We start from the raw sequence: 18540 nt of genomic DNA, 5'->3' as shown, positions 1-18540 counted from the left end.
TTCAAACTCTCTCATAATGCAATAAAACACACAGAATGAATACTTATCAACTAACCTCCAGAAAAGTGAGAGCAAAGCTCACCTTTTGCTGTAAGCCTTTTAAGCCCTTCATTTTTTTCAATATCAGTATTTAGATAATACAGCGACGAGTGGTCCCTAAGGTCCTGATCTAACTCCGATTTAAATCTATGGCAATGTCTCTCTCTCTCATGCCTTGTGTGTGTCCAGTATATATAAACACACAGTGTAGATACATATACATGAATGAGTATATATTGAAGATATTCAATCTCACATGTTACTTCAAGTAGAAAAATAAAGTAGAAAAAAACCTTTTTATACTCATTTTAAAATAAATTAAGACTTTTGCTTATACCCACAAAAGTATGGAAAATTCATACGTAATGTTAAAACCTTCAACGGGTAATAAGCACCATGAGACTAAACTGTGTAGCATTCAAAATGCTGAAAGCTGTGAAATTACACTTATCTTTTTAACCCCAGAAAGTGAATTTCTAGACTTGAAGTTTGCACCAGAATCTAACATACTTTCAATGTGGGTGGTGGACAGATTTCCCTTTGTATATGTAAAATAACGTCTTCTGAATTTCATAAAAATCTTTCCATTTCATCCACCATCCACATTTGTTAGAAGTGCTCCATTTACTTGATCTTATCTGTATGCAAAACATTTCAATTCATTTATTTTCATTTACAAAACAGGGTCAGACTTTGTGTCACAACTTTCAGCCTAAAGGGAACACAGACTCTCAAAGTTATGAACCAATGGGAAAAAAGTTTCAATATATCTGATTGGTAGTATAAAAATAATCTGAAATTCATGAGTGTGTTGTCTCATGCACAATTTATTTATTTTTTAAAACACAGAATGTAGAAGGTTAGAAAGAAACATCCCTTAGATTCAGGTTATTTCATTTGAGGGGCTTTTTATTTGTTTTTTTTAGGGAGGAGGTTAATCTTCCTTTGAAGCATCTGGTACTGGCCACTGTCAAATATAGTATATTGTCCTAGAAAGACCGCAGACCTGATACTACGATTCCCACATTTGCATGAAAAATTGTGAACACTGAGTATCTTTCAAGTTAGCTTAATCTATTAAGAGGTGAATCCTGGACTCTATGTCAAACCAAGTAAAGGAGATTGGTGCAGAGGGATGGAATAACTCTCCGTAGGCAGCCAAAGAAACAGTAGCAAAATGGTTCCACAACAGCATTAGGGCTACAGTAGCCAAGTAACTATTGCAACTCATCTCCTTCCCCCTGCTCAGTGCATATTTACATCATTTATTCTAAAATCAAATAACTTTAAAATCAAACCCATTTTTCTTCGATTCATAAAAGACATGTTCACAATTTGTCAAAAATTCCCAAATTAAAAAAAAAATCACCTGAGACATTTACCACTCCCAGTTCTCTACTCACAGCTGCATCCATCAGAAAATAATTCAAACTCTGCCAAAAAAAATCAAAAACTGTTGTCCAAAAATGAAGTAATAAATGCAGACACAGAACCTGAAATAAAATCCTCTCTGAGGTATATGACCTAGACAAACTGCTGTTGGACTGTGCAACAGACTTTGCAACACACACTACAAACAGAAAACAAACTTGCAGGACCTTGCACTTAAAATTAAACTGGCAAGACCAAAAGGAAAATGAAGAAGACACTGAATATACAGCAGGCTATTGGAAAAGATATTAAATATGTATCAACATCCATTTCACTGGAAATGAAAATTACCATGAGAAAGGTATTTTAAAAACAAACTATTGGTAAACATATTTCAAAGAGGCAAGGAGGACTATAAAACCTGCTTCCAGGATGAACTGTTCTAACACATGTATTTAAAAAATATGCTGAAAAGCAAAATGCAGATTAAAATGAACTTGCGACTCCAAGATAGGTATTTTTAAAAGAGTTGAGGATTGCAAAAAAACAAAAAGTTATCTTTGCTCCACCACACTTTACATCCTGAGAATTATTAGCACCATGAGTTGCAAAGGACACCACCCTTTTGACCCAGAAAATTTTTGCCAGTGGCATCCTCTACTGAATTAAAACAACAAATAATTTAGACAATCCTAGTTATTATTTAAGTGGTGTGAGGGAAAGAGACAACATGAGGAGTGGAAAGAAGGGGACGAAATGTGTGAGAAGTAGAGATTGCATACAACATGGTCCAAATTAGCTTTCTCTAACTTCGGTGAAAGAATTATGTGGAATACAAAAATCCATATGTGCATGCACTGAGAATCATTACAGTACTGATATGGGAAATGCTGATGGTCAGGTGTACTTGACAGTAGCTCAGGGTATGTCTACACTACCCACCGGCAGGTAGCGATCTATCAAGGATCAATTTATAGTGTGTAGTGTAGACGTGATAAGTCAATCCCCGATCGCTCTCTCGTCAACTGCTGAACTCTGGCTCGGCAAGAGGAGGAAGCAAAGTCGACGGGGGAGCGGCGGCCATTGATCCTGTGCAGCGAAGATGCGAAGTAAGTGATTCTAAGTCAATCTAAGAGACGTCGGACTTCAGCTACGCTATTCTCGTAGCTGAAGTTGCATATCTTAGATTGACATCCCCCCGTGTAGACCAGGCCTTAGTGTTATAGGTCTTCAAATGGGAAGGACACATCAGGATAAGAATTTTTACAGTGGGATTATCACTGAGTTACTATTAACCAACAAAATGTATAGGATCACTATAATACAATACAGTGCTCACAAAATACATAAATGTACAGTCCTTGTGGTCAAACAATAAACAATCTAGCTAAAGATTCTTTTCCCTGGCCATTGAAAGATGAGTCAAACTAGACATTCAAGTACAGTATCATCTCTTGATGCATGCACTTAACAACACATAGGAAAAACAGGATTTATTCATGTGCATCAAAGTAGATGCACAGCTTCTGAGAGTGTATCAGAGACAGATATCTGACAAAAAATGAACCAAAAAAATATCTCTAAGAGACAATACTTATTACTGCAAAATACTACCGACATCTCTCTTTATATCTTACACAAAACCAAACATAAATACTGCTAATATAGCTCTTATCATTTATTTCAATGTACTGTACTCCCTCCAGTTAGTCTGTCCAGGCTTAAAAAAACCAAGTCCCGCAAATTGGTTTGTACATTCAATAGTCAAAGAGCCTGAAAAAACTCTAAAACTTGGTTGTATTTTAGTTTATTTTAGTGTGACATTTGGCCACTTTGAAAAATTCTAAAGGATTTTTTGTTTGAAATATTTACTTATTTTGGATTATAAATTAGATACATACAAAGACAACACCACACAAATATGGATAAGACATAGACACTACATATAACAGAACCACAGAAATGAATGGGCTTTGCAAAGTAGATTAACAAATTTTGCATATTACAATAAGACTACATTATGGAGTATTGTGTCCATTAACATTATTAAGTAGAGTTTAATACATCGTAGTAGCATGTTTTTCAAAATATTTTATATTTTTGTAATGAGCAGAATGCCATAGTAACATCTAACAAAACTTTTTGGGAGAAATAGAGTAACATCACTGGTTGTTTTTTTTTAGAACTACCAAATTTGTAGATTAGTGAAGAAGTGAGAATTAGTAACACTCCCGTCTTCATGACTTGCTATAATAGAAAAATTGATAATCCAAATAGAACTCAGGAGAATCAAAGAGAAAGGCGTTTTATCGAAGTGAGAGTATATCTGATCTTTAAAAATGTCTGGATAGACGTATCCAAAGAAACTGGCTCTGAAAACATACTGTGTATGTTTTCATTACATTCCACTGAAACTGGTTTCTAAGGACTTGCTTACTACCTCAAAACACCCTGGCCAGGCAACAGGGGCTACTTGTACTGGGAATGGGATGTTTCTTTCTTTCCTAAGTGAAGAAAGTAGCGGTGATGACAGCAGCACATTGTGTGGGGAACATCACATAGGAACATAAAGTGAGATCATGTTGGCCCCGTATGAAAGCATCAAACACCATTATGCATACAATTTACCATTAAATCTATATAAAAAGAGAGACAGTGAGAAATAACTTCTAATGCTTTGGTCATTGGGCAGCTGTAATGACATAATTAACATCCACACACCACTGTAGAGAAGATCACTAGGATTGGGCCTGTTGGACTTTGTCATAATTCAAGATGGGAGGCGAGTCAACCTTCTTTGATGACCCACAACTTTAGGATTTTCTTCCCCTTGATAGATATCTAAGTCCTTCAATGAAGGTAAAGATGTTGCTATCAAGGCTCTTTACTCCTATTGAAACACCTATCTTTGTAATAAGAGGAGGTTACTCACCTTGTGCAGTAACTGACATTCTTCGAGATGAGTGTCCCTGTGGGTGCTCCACTCTAGGTGTCGCTGCGCCGCTGCGCCGTTGATCAGAGATTTCTGCACCAGTACTCGTAGCGGCCACGCATGCTCAGAGCCTGGCCTCCGCTCTGAGTATGCCTCTAGTGAGCATGCGCGGTCGGTTCCCTCAGTTCCTTTTCTACAACGGACGCTACCTCAACTCCGAAGTAGAGGGGAGGAGGGTGGGTAGTGGATCACCCACAAGGACACTCATCTCAAAGAACGTCAGTTACTGCACAAGGTGAGTAACCTCCTCCTCTTCTTTGAGAGATGTCCCTGTGGGTGCTCCACTCTAGGTGACTTTGAAGCAGTGTATCTCAAGGAGGTAGGGACTTCGGGTCTGGCAGGAATGCAGTAGATAATACTGCCCTGCCTAATCGAGTGTCAGAGAGAGGGCCCTGAGTAAGGGCATAGTGTTTGACAAATGTGTGCTCGGAGGACCAAGTGGCTGCTCTACAAATGTCAGACAATGGTACTTTATGTAAGAAGGCTACAGAGGTAGATACAGATCTAGTGGAATGTGTTCTGATCAATACTGGAGGTGTAATGTTTTTTATCTGATAGCAGAGTCGTATGCAATTGGAGATCCAGTTCGAAAGTCTCTGGGTAGAGATAGCCATGCCTTTGGAGCGCTCCGTGATGGAGATAAAGAGTCTAGGAGAGTTTCTGAAGGGTTTGGTTCTGTCCAAATAGAAGGATAAGGCCCTGCGCACATCAAGTGTGCATTGTGGCTTCGAAGGAGTTTGTATGTGGTTTCGGAAAGAAAGTTGGTAGATGTATCGGTTCATGGATGTGAAATGAAGCGTGAACTTTTGGAAGGAATTTTGGGTGTAGGCGTAGAGTAATTTTGTCCTTGAAGAAGAGTGTATATGGTGGATCTGCCATAAAGGCTGCTATCTCGCCTGCCCATCTGGCAGAGGTAATGGTCACCAAAAATGCTGTTTTCATCGAGAAGTGCAACAGGGAGCAGATGGCTAAGGGCTCAAAGGGTTGATGAGTTAAACAGGACAATACTAGGTGAAGATCCCATGGAGGGGTAGGTGGCTCAATGTCTGGATATAGGGCTTGGAGTCCCTTCAGGAAACGCTTGGTGATGGGACGAGTGAAGACCGAGGTATTGGTAACTGTACCATGAAAGGTTGTGATGGCAGCTAAGTGGACTCTGATGGAGCTGAAGGAAAGGCCGGATTGCTTAATGTCCAATAGATAGTCGAGTATGCAAGGAAGAGGTGCCGAGGTAGGAGACAGTTGTTTAGTTGAGCACCATTTTGTGAATCGTTTCCACTTTCGGAGATAGGTGGTACGGGTGGATTGTGTTCTGCTGTGTAGAAGTACCCTCTGAACTTGGTCGGAACAGTCTAGTTCTCGTTGGGAGAACCATGCAGGTACGAGGCTTTGAGATGAAGCATGGAGAGATTGGGGTGAAGAAGCCGGCCGTGTTGCTTGTGATAAGTGGTTCGGGATGAGAGGCAGGGAGATCGGTGGTTGAATTGACATTCTGGTGAGGAAAGGGAACCATGGTTGTCTCGGCCATGAAGGTGCGATCAAGATCACCCTGGCAAGATCCGTTCGTATCTTTATGAGGACCCAGTTGAGCAACGGTATTGGGGGAAATGCATAAGCTAAGTCCCGGTGCCATGAGATCATGAATGCGTCTCTGAGGGAGTGTTTGCCCAGTCCCGCCCTGGAGCAAAAATTGAGGCATTTCGTGTTTTTCGCGGTTGTGAAGAGATCTATAGTTGGGTGACCCCAAGTTTGAAATATGTTGTAAATGATTCCCTCGTCTATCTCCCATTTGTGCTCCGAAGGGAAACGTCTGCTTAACTCATCAGCAGTGGTGTTCATCACTCCTGGGAGATAAACAGCTGATATGCGGATGTGGTTCGCAAGGCACCAATTCCAGAGTTTTATGGCCTCTGAGCAAAGAGAGTGGGAACGAGCCCCTCCTTGTCTGTTTACACAGAACATGCAGGCAATGTTGTCTGTCATTATGCGTACATGCTGATTCTTGATTAGTGGAAGGAAGCAGCAGCAGGCATTCCGTATAGCTCAAAGTTCTAGAACATTTATGTGCAGGGAGGTCTCGGAATGAGACCATAGCCCATGGACAGTTTGGTGAGAGATGTGGGCCCCCCATCCCGTGAGGGATGCATCGGTCGCTATCATCAGAGTTGAGGGGGGTCTAAAGGAAGAAGACTCCAGAGCAGAGGTTGTAGGGGACTGTCCACCATATGAGAGAATCTTTGACTCGGTAGGGTATGGCCAGTTGTTTGTTTAGTGAGTGCACGTTTGGTCTGTAAACCATGGCCAGCCAAGCTTGGAAGCACCTCACGTAGAAACATGCGAAACCACGAAAGTGCACGAGGACATGTGCCCTAGTAGTTGGAGGCAGTCTCGGGTGGTGACCTGGGGGCTGTTGCGAAGTCTTGTAGCCAGCAGTTTTATGGTATTGAATCGGTCGGGTGGGAGAGATGCCAGTCCGGTTGTGGAGTCGAGGCTCGCTCCTATAAACTCCAGGTGCTGGGTAGGACTTAATGTGGATTTGCTTTCGTTTATTTGCAGGCCCAGGGATTGGAAGTACTCGATGGTGATTTGTGTGAAGCGGAGGGCCTCGTCGAACGTAGAGGCCTTCAGGAGGCAATTGAAGTAAGGGAATATTATGACTCCTTTTTTCCTGAGGTAGGCAGTGACTACCGCTAGGAGCTTGGAGAAAACTCGAGGGGCAGTGGAAAGGCCAAATGGTAGAACTCTGTATTGGAAATGCGTTGAACCGAGGGTAAAACGAAGAAAACGTCTGTGGGCCAGGTGGATAGTGACATGAAAGTAGGCGTCTTGTAGGTCGAGGGCTGAAAAACAATCGCCCTGCTCCAGGGCTGGAATTATGGTGGTGAGAGTAACCATCTTGAACTTTTGCTTTTTGACAAATTTGTTGAGCCTCCTGAGGTCGAGGATTGGTCGCCATCCTCCAGTTTTCTTTTCTGTTAAGAAATAAGGGGAGTAAAACCCTTTCCCCTTGTGGCATTCGGGCACAAGTTCGATAGCACCCAGGTGAAGGAGATGTTGTACTTCTTGCTGGAGGTGTGGCTCGTGAGAGGTGTCCCTGAAGAGGGATGGGGAGGGTGGGTGGGTGGGAGGTAAGGAGAGGAAGGGGATAGAATACCCAGTTGTGATGACCTCTAGAACCCACTTGTCGGTGGTAATATTCTGCCATTGGTGCAAAAATGGCTGTAGGCGGTGTCCAAAGATAGTTGTAGGCAGTGCAAACGCTGAAGTTGGGACGATGTTTAGGAGACCCTCGACCAAAGGTTCAAATCTGCTTATTAGCTGGAGGAAGTTGGGGCATTCCAGAGGAACTGGGGCGACGCCACTGGTATCTGGATCTCTGGCGTTGGTGTTGTTGATCCTGAGATCTTAGGAAATGCTGAGTATATAGGGGGTAGCGTGGACGGTGGTAAGGTTGATATCTGTACTGTCGCCTTCTGGTTGTAGGGGTTTGGATGCCCAAGGATAGAAGAGTTGCCCTTGAGTCCTTCATTGAGTGGAGCATCTCACTAGTGGTGGAAGCAAAGAGTTTATCACCATCAAAAGGGAGATCCTCTATGGTGCTCTGAACCTCGCGAGGAAAGAGGGAAGAGGAGAGCCATGAACCTCGGCGCATGACCACCGCCATAGCGGTGGATCTTGCTGCGGTATTGGCTGAATCCAGAGCTGCTTGAAGAGCCGTGCGTGATATGATTTGGCCCTCGGAAACTAAAGCTGTAAACTGTTGTTTCTTGTAGTCTGGAATGTGTTCAATAAAGTCAATGAACTTGTTATAGTTTCTATGGTCGTACTTTGCCAGAATTGCGGTATAATTGGCAATTCAAAATTGTAAGGTTGAAGAGGCATACACTTTGCGACCCAGGAGGGTCTAAGCGTTTGCCTTCCTTGTTGGCTGGGGTATGGTGGAAATACTGTTGTTTGTTCCTTTGATTGGCTGCGTCCACTACCAGTGAGTTTGGCGCAGGATGTGAGAAAAGGAATTCAGAGCCCATAGAGGGAATGAAGTATTTACGGTCCGCTTGTTTGCAGGTAGGCTGGCTTGTGGCTGGAGCCTGCCAGATGGACTTAGCAGGTTCCAGAAGGGCTGCATTAGTTGGTAATGCCAGTCTGGATGAAGAAGAGGGTTGCAGGATGTCCGTTAACTCATGTTGTTGGTCCGGTACTTCCTCTAGATTGATTCTAAGCTCGCTGACAACCCTTTTAAAGAGATCCTGGAATTTCGAAAAATCGTCTGAGGGCGGTAGAGGGGAGGGAAGTAAAACTTCTTCAGGCATTGTTTCACTTGGTACTTCAGTTGGTACTGGGTCAGAAGCAGGAGTTAATTGATCCTGAGCATGGGAGGGAGCCGCCAAGTGAGTCATATGATTTCGATGTTCGCGTCTCATTGGATTGGAATAGCAGGTGTGCTGCCGAGGGAAAGATGCCCATGGGGCCCAATACTGCCATGGTGGTGGAAAAGGCACAGGTGGTGCCATCCAGGGGTTAACACACCAGGAGGCAGGGTCTCGAGGGTAGTCTGAGACAATTTTCCTGTGCCCGCGGGTGACAGGACTCCGAGGATTGAATTCTGATTGTATTGAAACATCACCCTGTAGTTCAGACTCCTCCTCACTGGAGGAAGGCTGTTCGGAGTCTGAATCAATCATAAGGGAGAAGCAGTCTTTAAGGAAGGGCGATTGCAGCGTAGGCGACACTAGGAGGTCACTTGACTGGGTAAACTGCAGCGCTGAGGCAGCTGAAGGTGAAGGCTGATAGAATTGCTGTGAGGGAACCCAGGCTTGCACTGGAGTTCTTAGACTTGGCTCCGTGCCAAGTAGTGCTGTTAATGCCGGTGCTGTAGTCAGTGCTGCGCTATTAACAGCAGGCTGTGGTGCCTCATGGGGGGGCCTGATTTGTCGGCACCACGTTCATCGCAGTGCCAATAGGTGCCATAATTGAGGCAGGCAACTGAAAGCCTGTCGCCTTAGCACCGGAGCCTCGCGCTGCCGCCGAAAGCACAGGCAGGTTTAACACGGTGCCGGAGGAGCCTGGCTCGTTGAAAGTGCTCAGGCGGGGGAGCACCAGTAAGGAGATCGTGGATCTGACTGGAGAAGGTTTGTGTCTAAGGGCTTCTTTTGAATTTGACAGAAGGTGTCCTTGTTTTGCTGCTTTCTTCTGCTTTTTAGAAGTGGGAGAGCTGTGTCAGTGAGCGGAGGCAGAGTCCGCGCCAGGGTCTGAGGCGGACCCGAGGGATTTTTGAAGTAAAATAAGTTTAAGTTTTATCTCCCTGTCCTTTCTCGCTCTGGAGCTTAGTTTAGTGCAGTGAGCACATTTTGGGGGAATATGGGTCCCCCCCAAACATTTTATGCACTGTGAATGTCCATCGGAGAGAGGGATAGCGTCTTTACAGGAGGAGCAGAGCTTAAAGCCTGTGGAGCCAGGCATATCTGAAGCGGCTGAGAGAACAAATTTTTAACAGTAGAAAAGAAGGTAGGTAACATTAACTAACAACTAACTAACAAGAAACTGTCTAACTACAAGTTATTTTAAAATGAGGAAAGAAATTTTTTAAGGAGTCTGCTGAGCTCCGTCTCAAGCCGGGGATGGTAGAGAAGGAACTGAGGGAACCGACCGCGCATGCTCACTAGAGGCTTACTCAGAGCGGGGGTCAGGCTCTGAGCATGCGTGGCCGCTACGAGTACTGCTGCTGAAATCTCCGATCAAAGGCGCAGCGGCGCATCGACACCTAGAGTGGAACACCCACACGGACATCTCTCAAAGAAGAAGCAGAGTGTCATAGGCCTGGTCCACACTACACAGTTAAATCGATTTAAACAGCATTAAATCGATTTAACTCTGTACCCGTCCACACTACAAGGCACTTTAAATCGATTATAAGGGCTCTTTAAATCGATTTCTGTACTCCTCCCCAACGAGAGGAGTAACCCTAAAATCGATATTACTATATCGATTTAGGGTTAGTGTGGACGGAAATCGAAGTTATTGGTCTCATTCCTTTAATGTAGCTACCCAGAGTGCACCGCTCTGGAAATCGATGGTAGCCTAGGACCATGGACACACACCACCGAATTAATGTGCCCTAGTGTGGACGCATAAAATCGATTTTATATATCGGTTTTATAAAACTGGTTTTAGTAATTTTGATTTTATGCTGTAGCGTAGACGTAGCCATAGTAACATCTAACAAAACTTTTTGGAGGAAATGGAGTGACATCACTGGTATTGGTATTACAGATTTGTTACCTTTTGAAAATAGTCTTTTTTATTGCAGTGGTTGGACTGCTTGAGTTGATGCGTTTTAAAAATAAAATCATTACAATTTCACACAGTTTATATTTATATCTTAACTACAACAAAAGATAGACTTGGATTTGAGCCATCATCTATACCCCACTTCCCTCAAGTGTGCTGGAAGCATGCTCTTAACTTCTCATAGTGCTGTACAGGTCCTTGCTCCCTGTTAAAATGTATATTCATACATTCAAGATTGAAAATATGTCAAATACAGTTAACGTCATTTATGTCGCATCTGCCAAGCAATCCCAATGTTATTGCATACTGCAAGAACAATGCCCATCTAATTTTATTCTAATTTCATGTACCTAGGAGTATACAAACTCTTCCTGCAAATTCTGTTACCGAGTTTGTGCATGCACAGACACACAGACTATTATTATTAATAATAACCACAGAAGTCAGTCAAGATCAGACTGTAAATATAACAAGTAACAATCACTGCCACTAACTTAAACAAAGACACAACAAGTAAGTGGAACAACAATAGGTGGCAATGTGTACTAATGAACATAGCTTCTTTAAAATAAACCCTCTAAAAATGACAAAGATCTTTTTTTACAAAGTATTAGCTATCCAGTCGTAGATTTTTCAGTGTACATAACAATATAAACCCATTTAGAGACTAAAATCAGGCCCGAAAACTGGATACAGTCACCAAAAGGTAACTTGAACTAGATTCCAGAGGACTTTATAGGTCAAGAGGAGCAACTTAAAATAAACACAGATTCTGAATGTCAACCAGCATAAACAAGCTAAAACTAGAGTTATTGTATGAGCTTGCTCTGTCTGGTATCAGTCAGAATCCTAGAAGCAGGATTTTGTACCAGCTGTACTCTGTTAATCGTGCATACAGAGAGACCAGCAAAAAGGACACTGGAGTAGACTAAACAGGACAAATCCAAAGTGTTAACAAAGACCTCTGCAATAGCAGGAGAGAGGCAATGACTCACTCTAGCAAAATTTGACATAGGGATGGTCCCAGCAGAGACAAGATACTGAAATGTCAGAACATCTTCTAATCATAGGAGAATGCTGTAAGAGAGACTCAGTGGAAGACTGTGCTTGCTAAAACTGATGGCTCAATATCACAAACTGTAATTTTTACGCCATAATAATGCATGGCCACTTACACAGCACTTTTCATCTGTAGATCTCACAACTTGTATATCTGAATGAGGCAGTTTACAAAACGGACAGTAGAAAAATTTAAACTTCCATTGTCCATCTGCTGCTGTAAATTTCAAATAGCCAAGGTCAACGCTGAAGTTATCCACTGAAACATTCTCTCATATCACAATAGAAAACTGACATACTCCATTAGGTGGCAGTGTAAGATCAGTCTGTTACATTCTTCTGGCTGAAAAGTTTCAGAAGCTGGCCGTGGGAAGATGCATCTATCTGTGTAGAGTGGGTGGATACAGAGCTAATGTGGAATGTACTTAGCATGTCAACAATTGCGTTCATGTACAAGACTGATCCACAGTGACAACCCATGCAGCATGCAAAACAACAAACATTATTCCAAGAGAATTTCTAACCACACTAGATACAGTTAGGTCTGACTGCAGTTGTTGCTTTGCAGTTGCATTCATTTTCATGGTCTGGCAAAGGTTACAAGGAAAAAACTGTAGTATACATTACCTTGTTCAGCTGTTTTGACTAGGTAAATCTACTGATATAGCAAATAATCATTCAAAACAAGTTGTCTGTAGGCCTGAATTTCATTAACATTTCTCCCACTGCTATCATGAAGTAGATACTGCAAATTCTTTTCTTTTTCTGTTTTAAAATTCTAGGCATTAAATCATTAACCTACCAATTTGTTCTTGTAAAAATTCTAAATGGTAAAATCAAACATACGTCACCACTATCCCTTTTTAAATAGTATTTTTATGTTACTTTTCCCTGTTTTCCAGCTCTACGTCACTACTTGGTACCTCTTCTTCTGCTGGGTTTCTGGCTGCATTTCAATAATATCATAGCCAGCAACGCACCTTGGAAAAAAATCAGGTCTACTTTAAATTTCAAGCCACCAAATAAAAGTAGAAGACACTTAACTCAATTTCTGTTGAATTCCTGCTTTACATTTACAAGCTGATGGCTACACTACAAAGCTAGAATTCAACAAGCAGACTCAATATTTTGAACAAACAACAAAACCTAGTGAAGAAAACACACTAGCGTGCACTTGAGTTCCAACGCTGGGTAACAAAGCCCCTTCTAATTTGAACTTGCTTTTATATTTGAAGTTATAAAAAAAGACCTGACAATGGCAGAGAAGAAATCATCCTAGGAATGTATATTTGTTTGTAAATATTGAATCAGCATAATAAAGTCATGACTGCAAATTTTTAATCACCAAGTCCTGGTCTCCTTGCAAAATTAACTTAATTTTTCTGTAGGAACTTAGTTGCATTTTTATAACTATTAAGGCACCATGTGTACAAAAACATCAGTTAGGACTTTAAAAATACGAAGGACCTAACGGTCAAAGACTGCCAATAAATACCAATTATTAAACTTGCAGGTTGAAAGATGACAGCTTGCATGCTGGGTACACACATAAAATATTTATTAAATCCTGACTCATGCAAAAGCAGCAACAACTCTCACTTTCTTTTCCGCATTCAAACAGACTGGTCATGAGGACAACATTAAACTCATACTTACATGTACATTACATGTACTGCTGAAAAAAAAAAGTGACTTATTGAAATCACTGGCAGCAGACTCATCCACCTTCAGAAGGCATTCCCACCACTATTACCAAGTAATTCATTATTCAAAGGCCATTTTCACATAAGCCGTAACAATTCCCATATTATTTCTATTAATCAAACTCCACTTTTTCCTATCTGCTGATTATATACACAAAATCAAATACATTTTCCCCATTCATACAAACGGTTAAACATTGGGTTTTGGGTTGTTGTTTTTTTTCAAACTAAAGGCATTCCTAGGGCTTAAGATGTTTTATCATTAAAACCTAAGTAACATATTTGGAGCCATCTTGGAAATACCAGTCTGTATGATTCACAATGCATGATTCATTTCAAAATGCATTTGCATTGGACATAGTCCCATAAATAATATTTAGAAAACCACATGAGGCAACGTTCTGCTTAAAAAGAAGAAAGCATTATGCCTGTTTTTTTAAAAAAACAGCACACAAGGCAGGTGATTTAGTCATTTCACATCATGGAACCAGCTTTTCTGTCTTACATGCTATTCTGGCATGATCCTTTTTTCTCCTGTGTCTTTACTCTAGGCCTCATGCTTTCTGGTCCCTCTTTACCTCCTGTTACCCTGCCACCTCCCATTTTCTCTCTCTTCTTTCACCCCTTTCCTTCCACAGCTTTTATTGTCTACCATTATTAGCAAGGCTAGTATGCTGACATTTCCCCCCACTTCTATCAGGCAGCAAACCAAGTTGCCCACAGAGGATGCAAATTCCACGAAGTCAGACCAGTGCTGCACGCCCATGGCACACTCCTAAAGCTTGAAATTAAACCTAAGAAATGCATCCTAACTTGTGTGCATGTTTAAATAATTTAAGTGAGTCAAAGATGTTGTGTCACCTAGTTCATCTTTGTGGTAATGTGGGATTGTTCTGTATTGTACTAGACTTACTTCTAGTCCAGTTTTAAATATGCCAAGCAATGGGGCAGCTTACACCACTTTCACTGGGATTCCAAAGCCTAATAAAGTTTATCATTAGAAAGTGTTATGCTTATAAATAGTTGGTCTAAGTTTTACCTTTCTTAATTTAATTGCATTAATCTTGATTGTGCCACCTCTTCTCCCTCGATGGTTATGCACTTCCCGTATTTGCAGACTTGTGTCCCTACTTAATCAATGGTTAGCTAAGCTATACTCATATAGCTTTAAAAACGTCCTTACAAGCCAGTCTTTTCAGTCTCATAACCATTTCTGTTGTCCTTTGAACTTCCTCCAGTTTGTAAAAATAAATACATAAAAAAAACAACAAAAACTTTCTAGTAAGAGGTGCTCAATACTAACCACAGAATATTTTAATTACAGTCCTGGTTATCACCTCACTGCTGTGTCATGGAGTACCTCAGCACATGCAACCAAAAATTGTATTGGTCCTTTTTGCTCAGATGTCTCACTACTAATTTGTTTTGAACTCTCTCTCCTCAGTCAAACCTAAAGCTAAGTCTTTCCCAGAATTATTACTTCCTAGATTCCTCCTCCCCATTACATATCTGTGTTTGGGATTATAATTTCCTAGACGTACCTTGCATTTTTCTAAGATAATTCACCTCTTGTTGTTTTCTGTCCAGATTTTTGAGATCTTTCCACAACCTTTTGTATTATTTTGTACCACTCCCTGCACACTAGTAACTGTACATTTTATAACATGCCACCTACTATTATTAAATTAAAGAATATATTAAGTAAGACTGGATCCAATAGTAAACTCCTCTATACCTTCTAGACTCCTCTTTCAATTTAACATTTGTTAAATTAAATCCTTTTTTTACATTCCCTTCAGGTAGTTGTCAATCATGTGACATCAATCAGAGTCAAGCTGATCTGAATTCATTTTGACAGTTCTGAGACTGTATCCAAGGGTTTATCAAAATAAAGCCAATCTTAAAAATAACCAAGTCATGAGCAATAAGCAGCACTGGTTTATGAAGACTAGATCTTGCCTGACAAACATTTTGTTGGATACAGTTACAAAACTGACAGATAAATGGAAAGAGACAATGTAACAGATTTGGATTTTGTAGACATGATTACTCTCTCAATATTTTACTAGGGATAGGATTCAGACTTTGAGAGAACAGTAATTGCCTGGATTTAGGGTGGTAAGAATTCAAGTATTTTACAGACATAATTGTGGAAATGAAGATATTCAAACTTGAATGATGATAAATTATTTAACAGAAGATTTTATCCAGTGTGGCAAGAATAAAGGGACAATATCCTAATTAAATCCCAAATGCATACATAGTTATGACAACCATTTCAAAAGGTACACTGTCAAATCTGAGAGAGGCCAAAAATTAGAACTTTCAGCTCTCTTGATTCACCAGTGTGTGTCATGCTGCCCCATTCTTGTGTGAAAGAGAAGATATTGAAATAGTTTCTCCTTCGCTACTTTGAAGAAATGGACAGAGAGATCACAAACAAGCCATGCACTCCAGATAGACTGGATCCCATAGTAAGATAGTCTAATTTTACACAGCCTTTGTTTTTGAAGGGGCTGATATCTTACTTCCGAGGAATTTTATTTCTAAATGCTATTTTAGGTTCAGTTATGTTTTGGGCACTGGTAGTATCCTGTTAAAGCCCTATGATAAACTTACTCTCTTATTATAAATCTATTACAGAGCAATTTTATAAAGTCTACAATATTTGTGAACAAAAGCCAAGGGGTCTGTGGTCAGAAACCCATATAAATGTTTCAATAAAAGTAAACTAGTTGATGGATACATGAAACATATTTCACATTGCAATACTAGCAAGAGGTATCTATCTAAACGTACTTAAAAGCCCCACAGAACCCTAGCACAACACTGAGAGTTCTATAACTGCAACGTATAAACCCTTAGACCCTAAGTTATTTGTCAATCCCAAAACTGTAAACATCACAAGGTTCAAAGAACTAGGCTCTCAGATTATCTGACATTCTTATCGATCACCCAGTAAAAAGACAAAAATTAGGATTACCAAATACCACTGAATACTAGGTATCGTGCCATCAGCTAATTGAATTTTCTTGTCTTTCCCCATCCTCTAAGCTGTTAAACTTTTCTGGAATTCATATAATGATATATAGAAAAAACCACTAAGAAAGTGGATTAAAGGCATTTGATACTCACTTGTCTATCTCAATACCAAGCGGATTAGCTGGGCGTAGAGACAAGGGGGGAATCCCTTTGTTCCTGTCAGTGCGCGTGTCATAATAGTTCATTTCATCAACCCAGACAGCAGACTGATCCAAGATACCTAGAGAAAACAAAGCACATATCCTTAAAACAATAAAGGCTGTCCAGCACCATCAACTTCAGCCATACTGAATTAATTTGAAAAAGACTGAAAAATATAAAATGCATGCCTAGGTAATATTTTGGAAGATACAGAACAAAACAGCCTGGATACAATTATGCTGAACTATTCGCTTAGAGTAGCTGGAAAGGTATCAGTGGCAGGGCATCACACCTTACATCTCACACACTGCACTGTTCTGTTTAAGATACAAAGTACCAACACGGACAAGTTAACAGAAAATAATGAAACAGCACTTTTCGAAGTCTTTTACTCATCACCTCCAACCCCACCCGCCAAAGATACCAGCTGCTAGTGTGGTAGTCTCTCTTTTCATAAATTTTGAGGAAGATTCCTCATTTTCACCACTCAGCCAGAATAAAAGTTAACTCTGGTCACAAGCCCCTTAGCTAGCAAGTCCCCCAGTATGTGGCAGTCCTCAATGACTGTAGAGCAGAGAGAACTGGCTTCCTCCCAACAGCTCAAGCAGAGCGAACATGTCAAGGCCCTCAGTCTTTTGGCAAAACACAGATTTCTTCCTCCCCCAAGACTTCCCCCTCCCACGAGTTTCTAATAAAGTTTGAAATATTAATATTTGGATTGTAAAACATTAGAACAGCTCTGGAGAAAGTATGTGTTATTTAACTGCCATTGGAACCATAGAAAAACAGGAACCTAAACTGTTGCTTTTGTGCAGCCCTTGTATAAACAGTGCCTGTCTTAATTTCTCAATGATCTAGATTGGATTCCAATTTTTTTTTTTTATTCAAAGGACATTTTTGACAGGATTGCAGATTAAATTTGGGGTTAGAGTACTTGACAACATTCTTAATTATTAAACAACATAATAGAAATACCCCAAGAAGGTGGGGGGGGGGAGAGGGAGGGAGAGAGAGAGTATGTGTGTGTGTGTGTGTGTGTGTGAGAGAGAGAGAGACCAGGTATTAGTTGCTAATGCTGCTTAATCATCCCAGCATCCAACATTCAACTCCTTTTTCAAAAGGCTAAGGGTATGTCTACACTATGGGATTATTCCGATTTTACATAAACCGGTTTTGTAAAACACATTGTATAAAGTCGAGTGCACGCCGCCACACTAAGCACAATAATTTGGTGATGTGCGTCCATGTACCGAGGCTAGCGTTGATTTCCGGAGCATTGCACTGTGGGTAGCTATCCCATAGTTCCTGCAGTCTCCCCCGCCCATTGGAATTCTGGGTTGAGATCTCAATGCAAAAACAGTGTTGCGGGTGATTCTGGGTAAATGTCGTCACTCAATCCTTCCTCCGTGAAAGCAACGGCAGACAATCATTTCGCGCCCTTTTTCCCTGGATTGCCCTGGCAGACGCCATAGCATAGCAACCATGGAGCCCGTTTTGCCTTGTCATTGTCACTGTATGTGTACCGGATGCTGACGACAGACACGGTACTGCAGAGCTACACAGCAGCATTCATTTGCCTTTGCAAGGTAGTAGAGACGGTTACCATCCCTATTGCATCATCTGCCATGCCATTGTATATTGGCGATGAGATGACGGTTATCAGTCGTTCTGTACCATCTGCTGCTGTCATGGGTGCTCCGGGCTGGCCTCGCTGAGGTCGGCCGTGGGCGCACAGACAAAAATGGCAATGACTCCCTGGGTCATTCCCTTCTTTATGTTTTGTCTAAAAATAGAATCAGTCCTGCCTAGAATATGGGGAAGTGTACTAGAGAACCAGAGAGCACAGCCGCTCCGTGTCAGAGCCCCAGAGATCCCGCAGAAATGAGGAGCTGCATGCCATTCTAG

At 41.2% G+C, this 18540-nt stretch overlaps 1 protein-coding gene across 8 annotated transcripts in view; it reads right to left on the bottom strand.

The window, feature by feature from the left end:
* EXOC2 (exocyst complex component 2) overlaps positions 1 to 18540 on the bottom strand; it is a 204346-nt gene that overhangs the window by 157559 nt on the left and 28247 nt on the right. For all 8 annotated transcript variants that reach the window (XM_050939919.1, XM_050939918.1, XM_050939915.1 and 5 more), the window contains one exon: positions 16588 to 16714. In XM_050939919.1, the coding sequence (XP_050795876.1) occupies positions 16588 to 16714 (127 nt within the window). The remainder of the gene's footprint in view (positions 1 to 16587; positions 16715 to 18540) is intronic.

The sequence above is a fragment of the Gopherus flavomarginatus genome, chromosome 2 (genome assembly GCF_025201925.1).
Source record: "Gopherus flavomarginatus isolate rGopFla2 chromosome 2, rGopFla2.mat.asm, whole genome shotgun sequence".
NCBI lineage: Eukaryota > Metazoa > Chordata > Testudines > Testudinidae > Gopherus > Gopherus flavomarginatus.
Note: the sequence above shows the minus strand (reverse complement) of the source record. Positions and strands in the feature narration are given on the sequence as shown.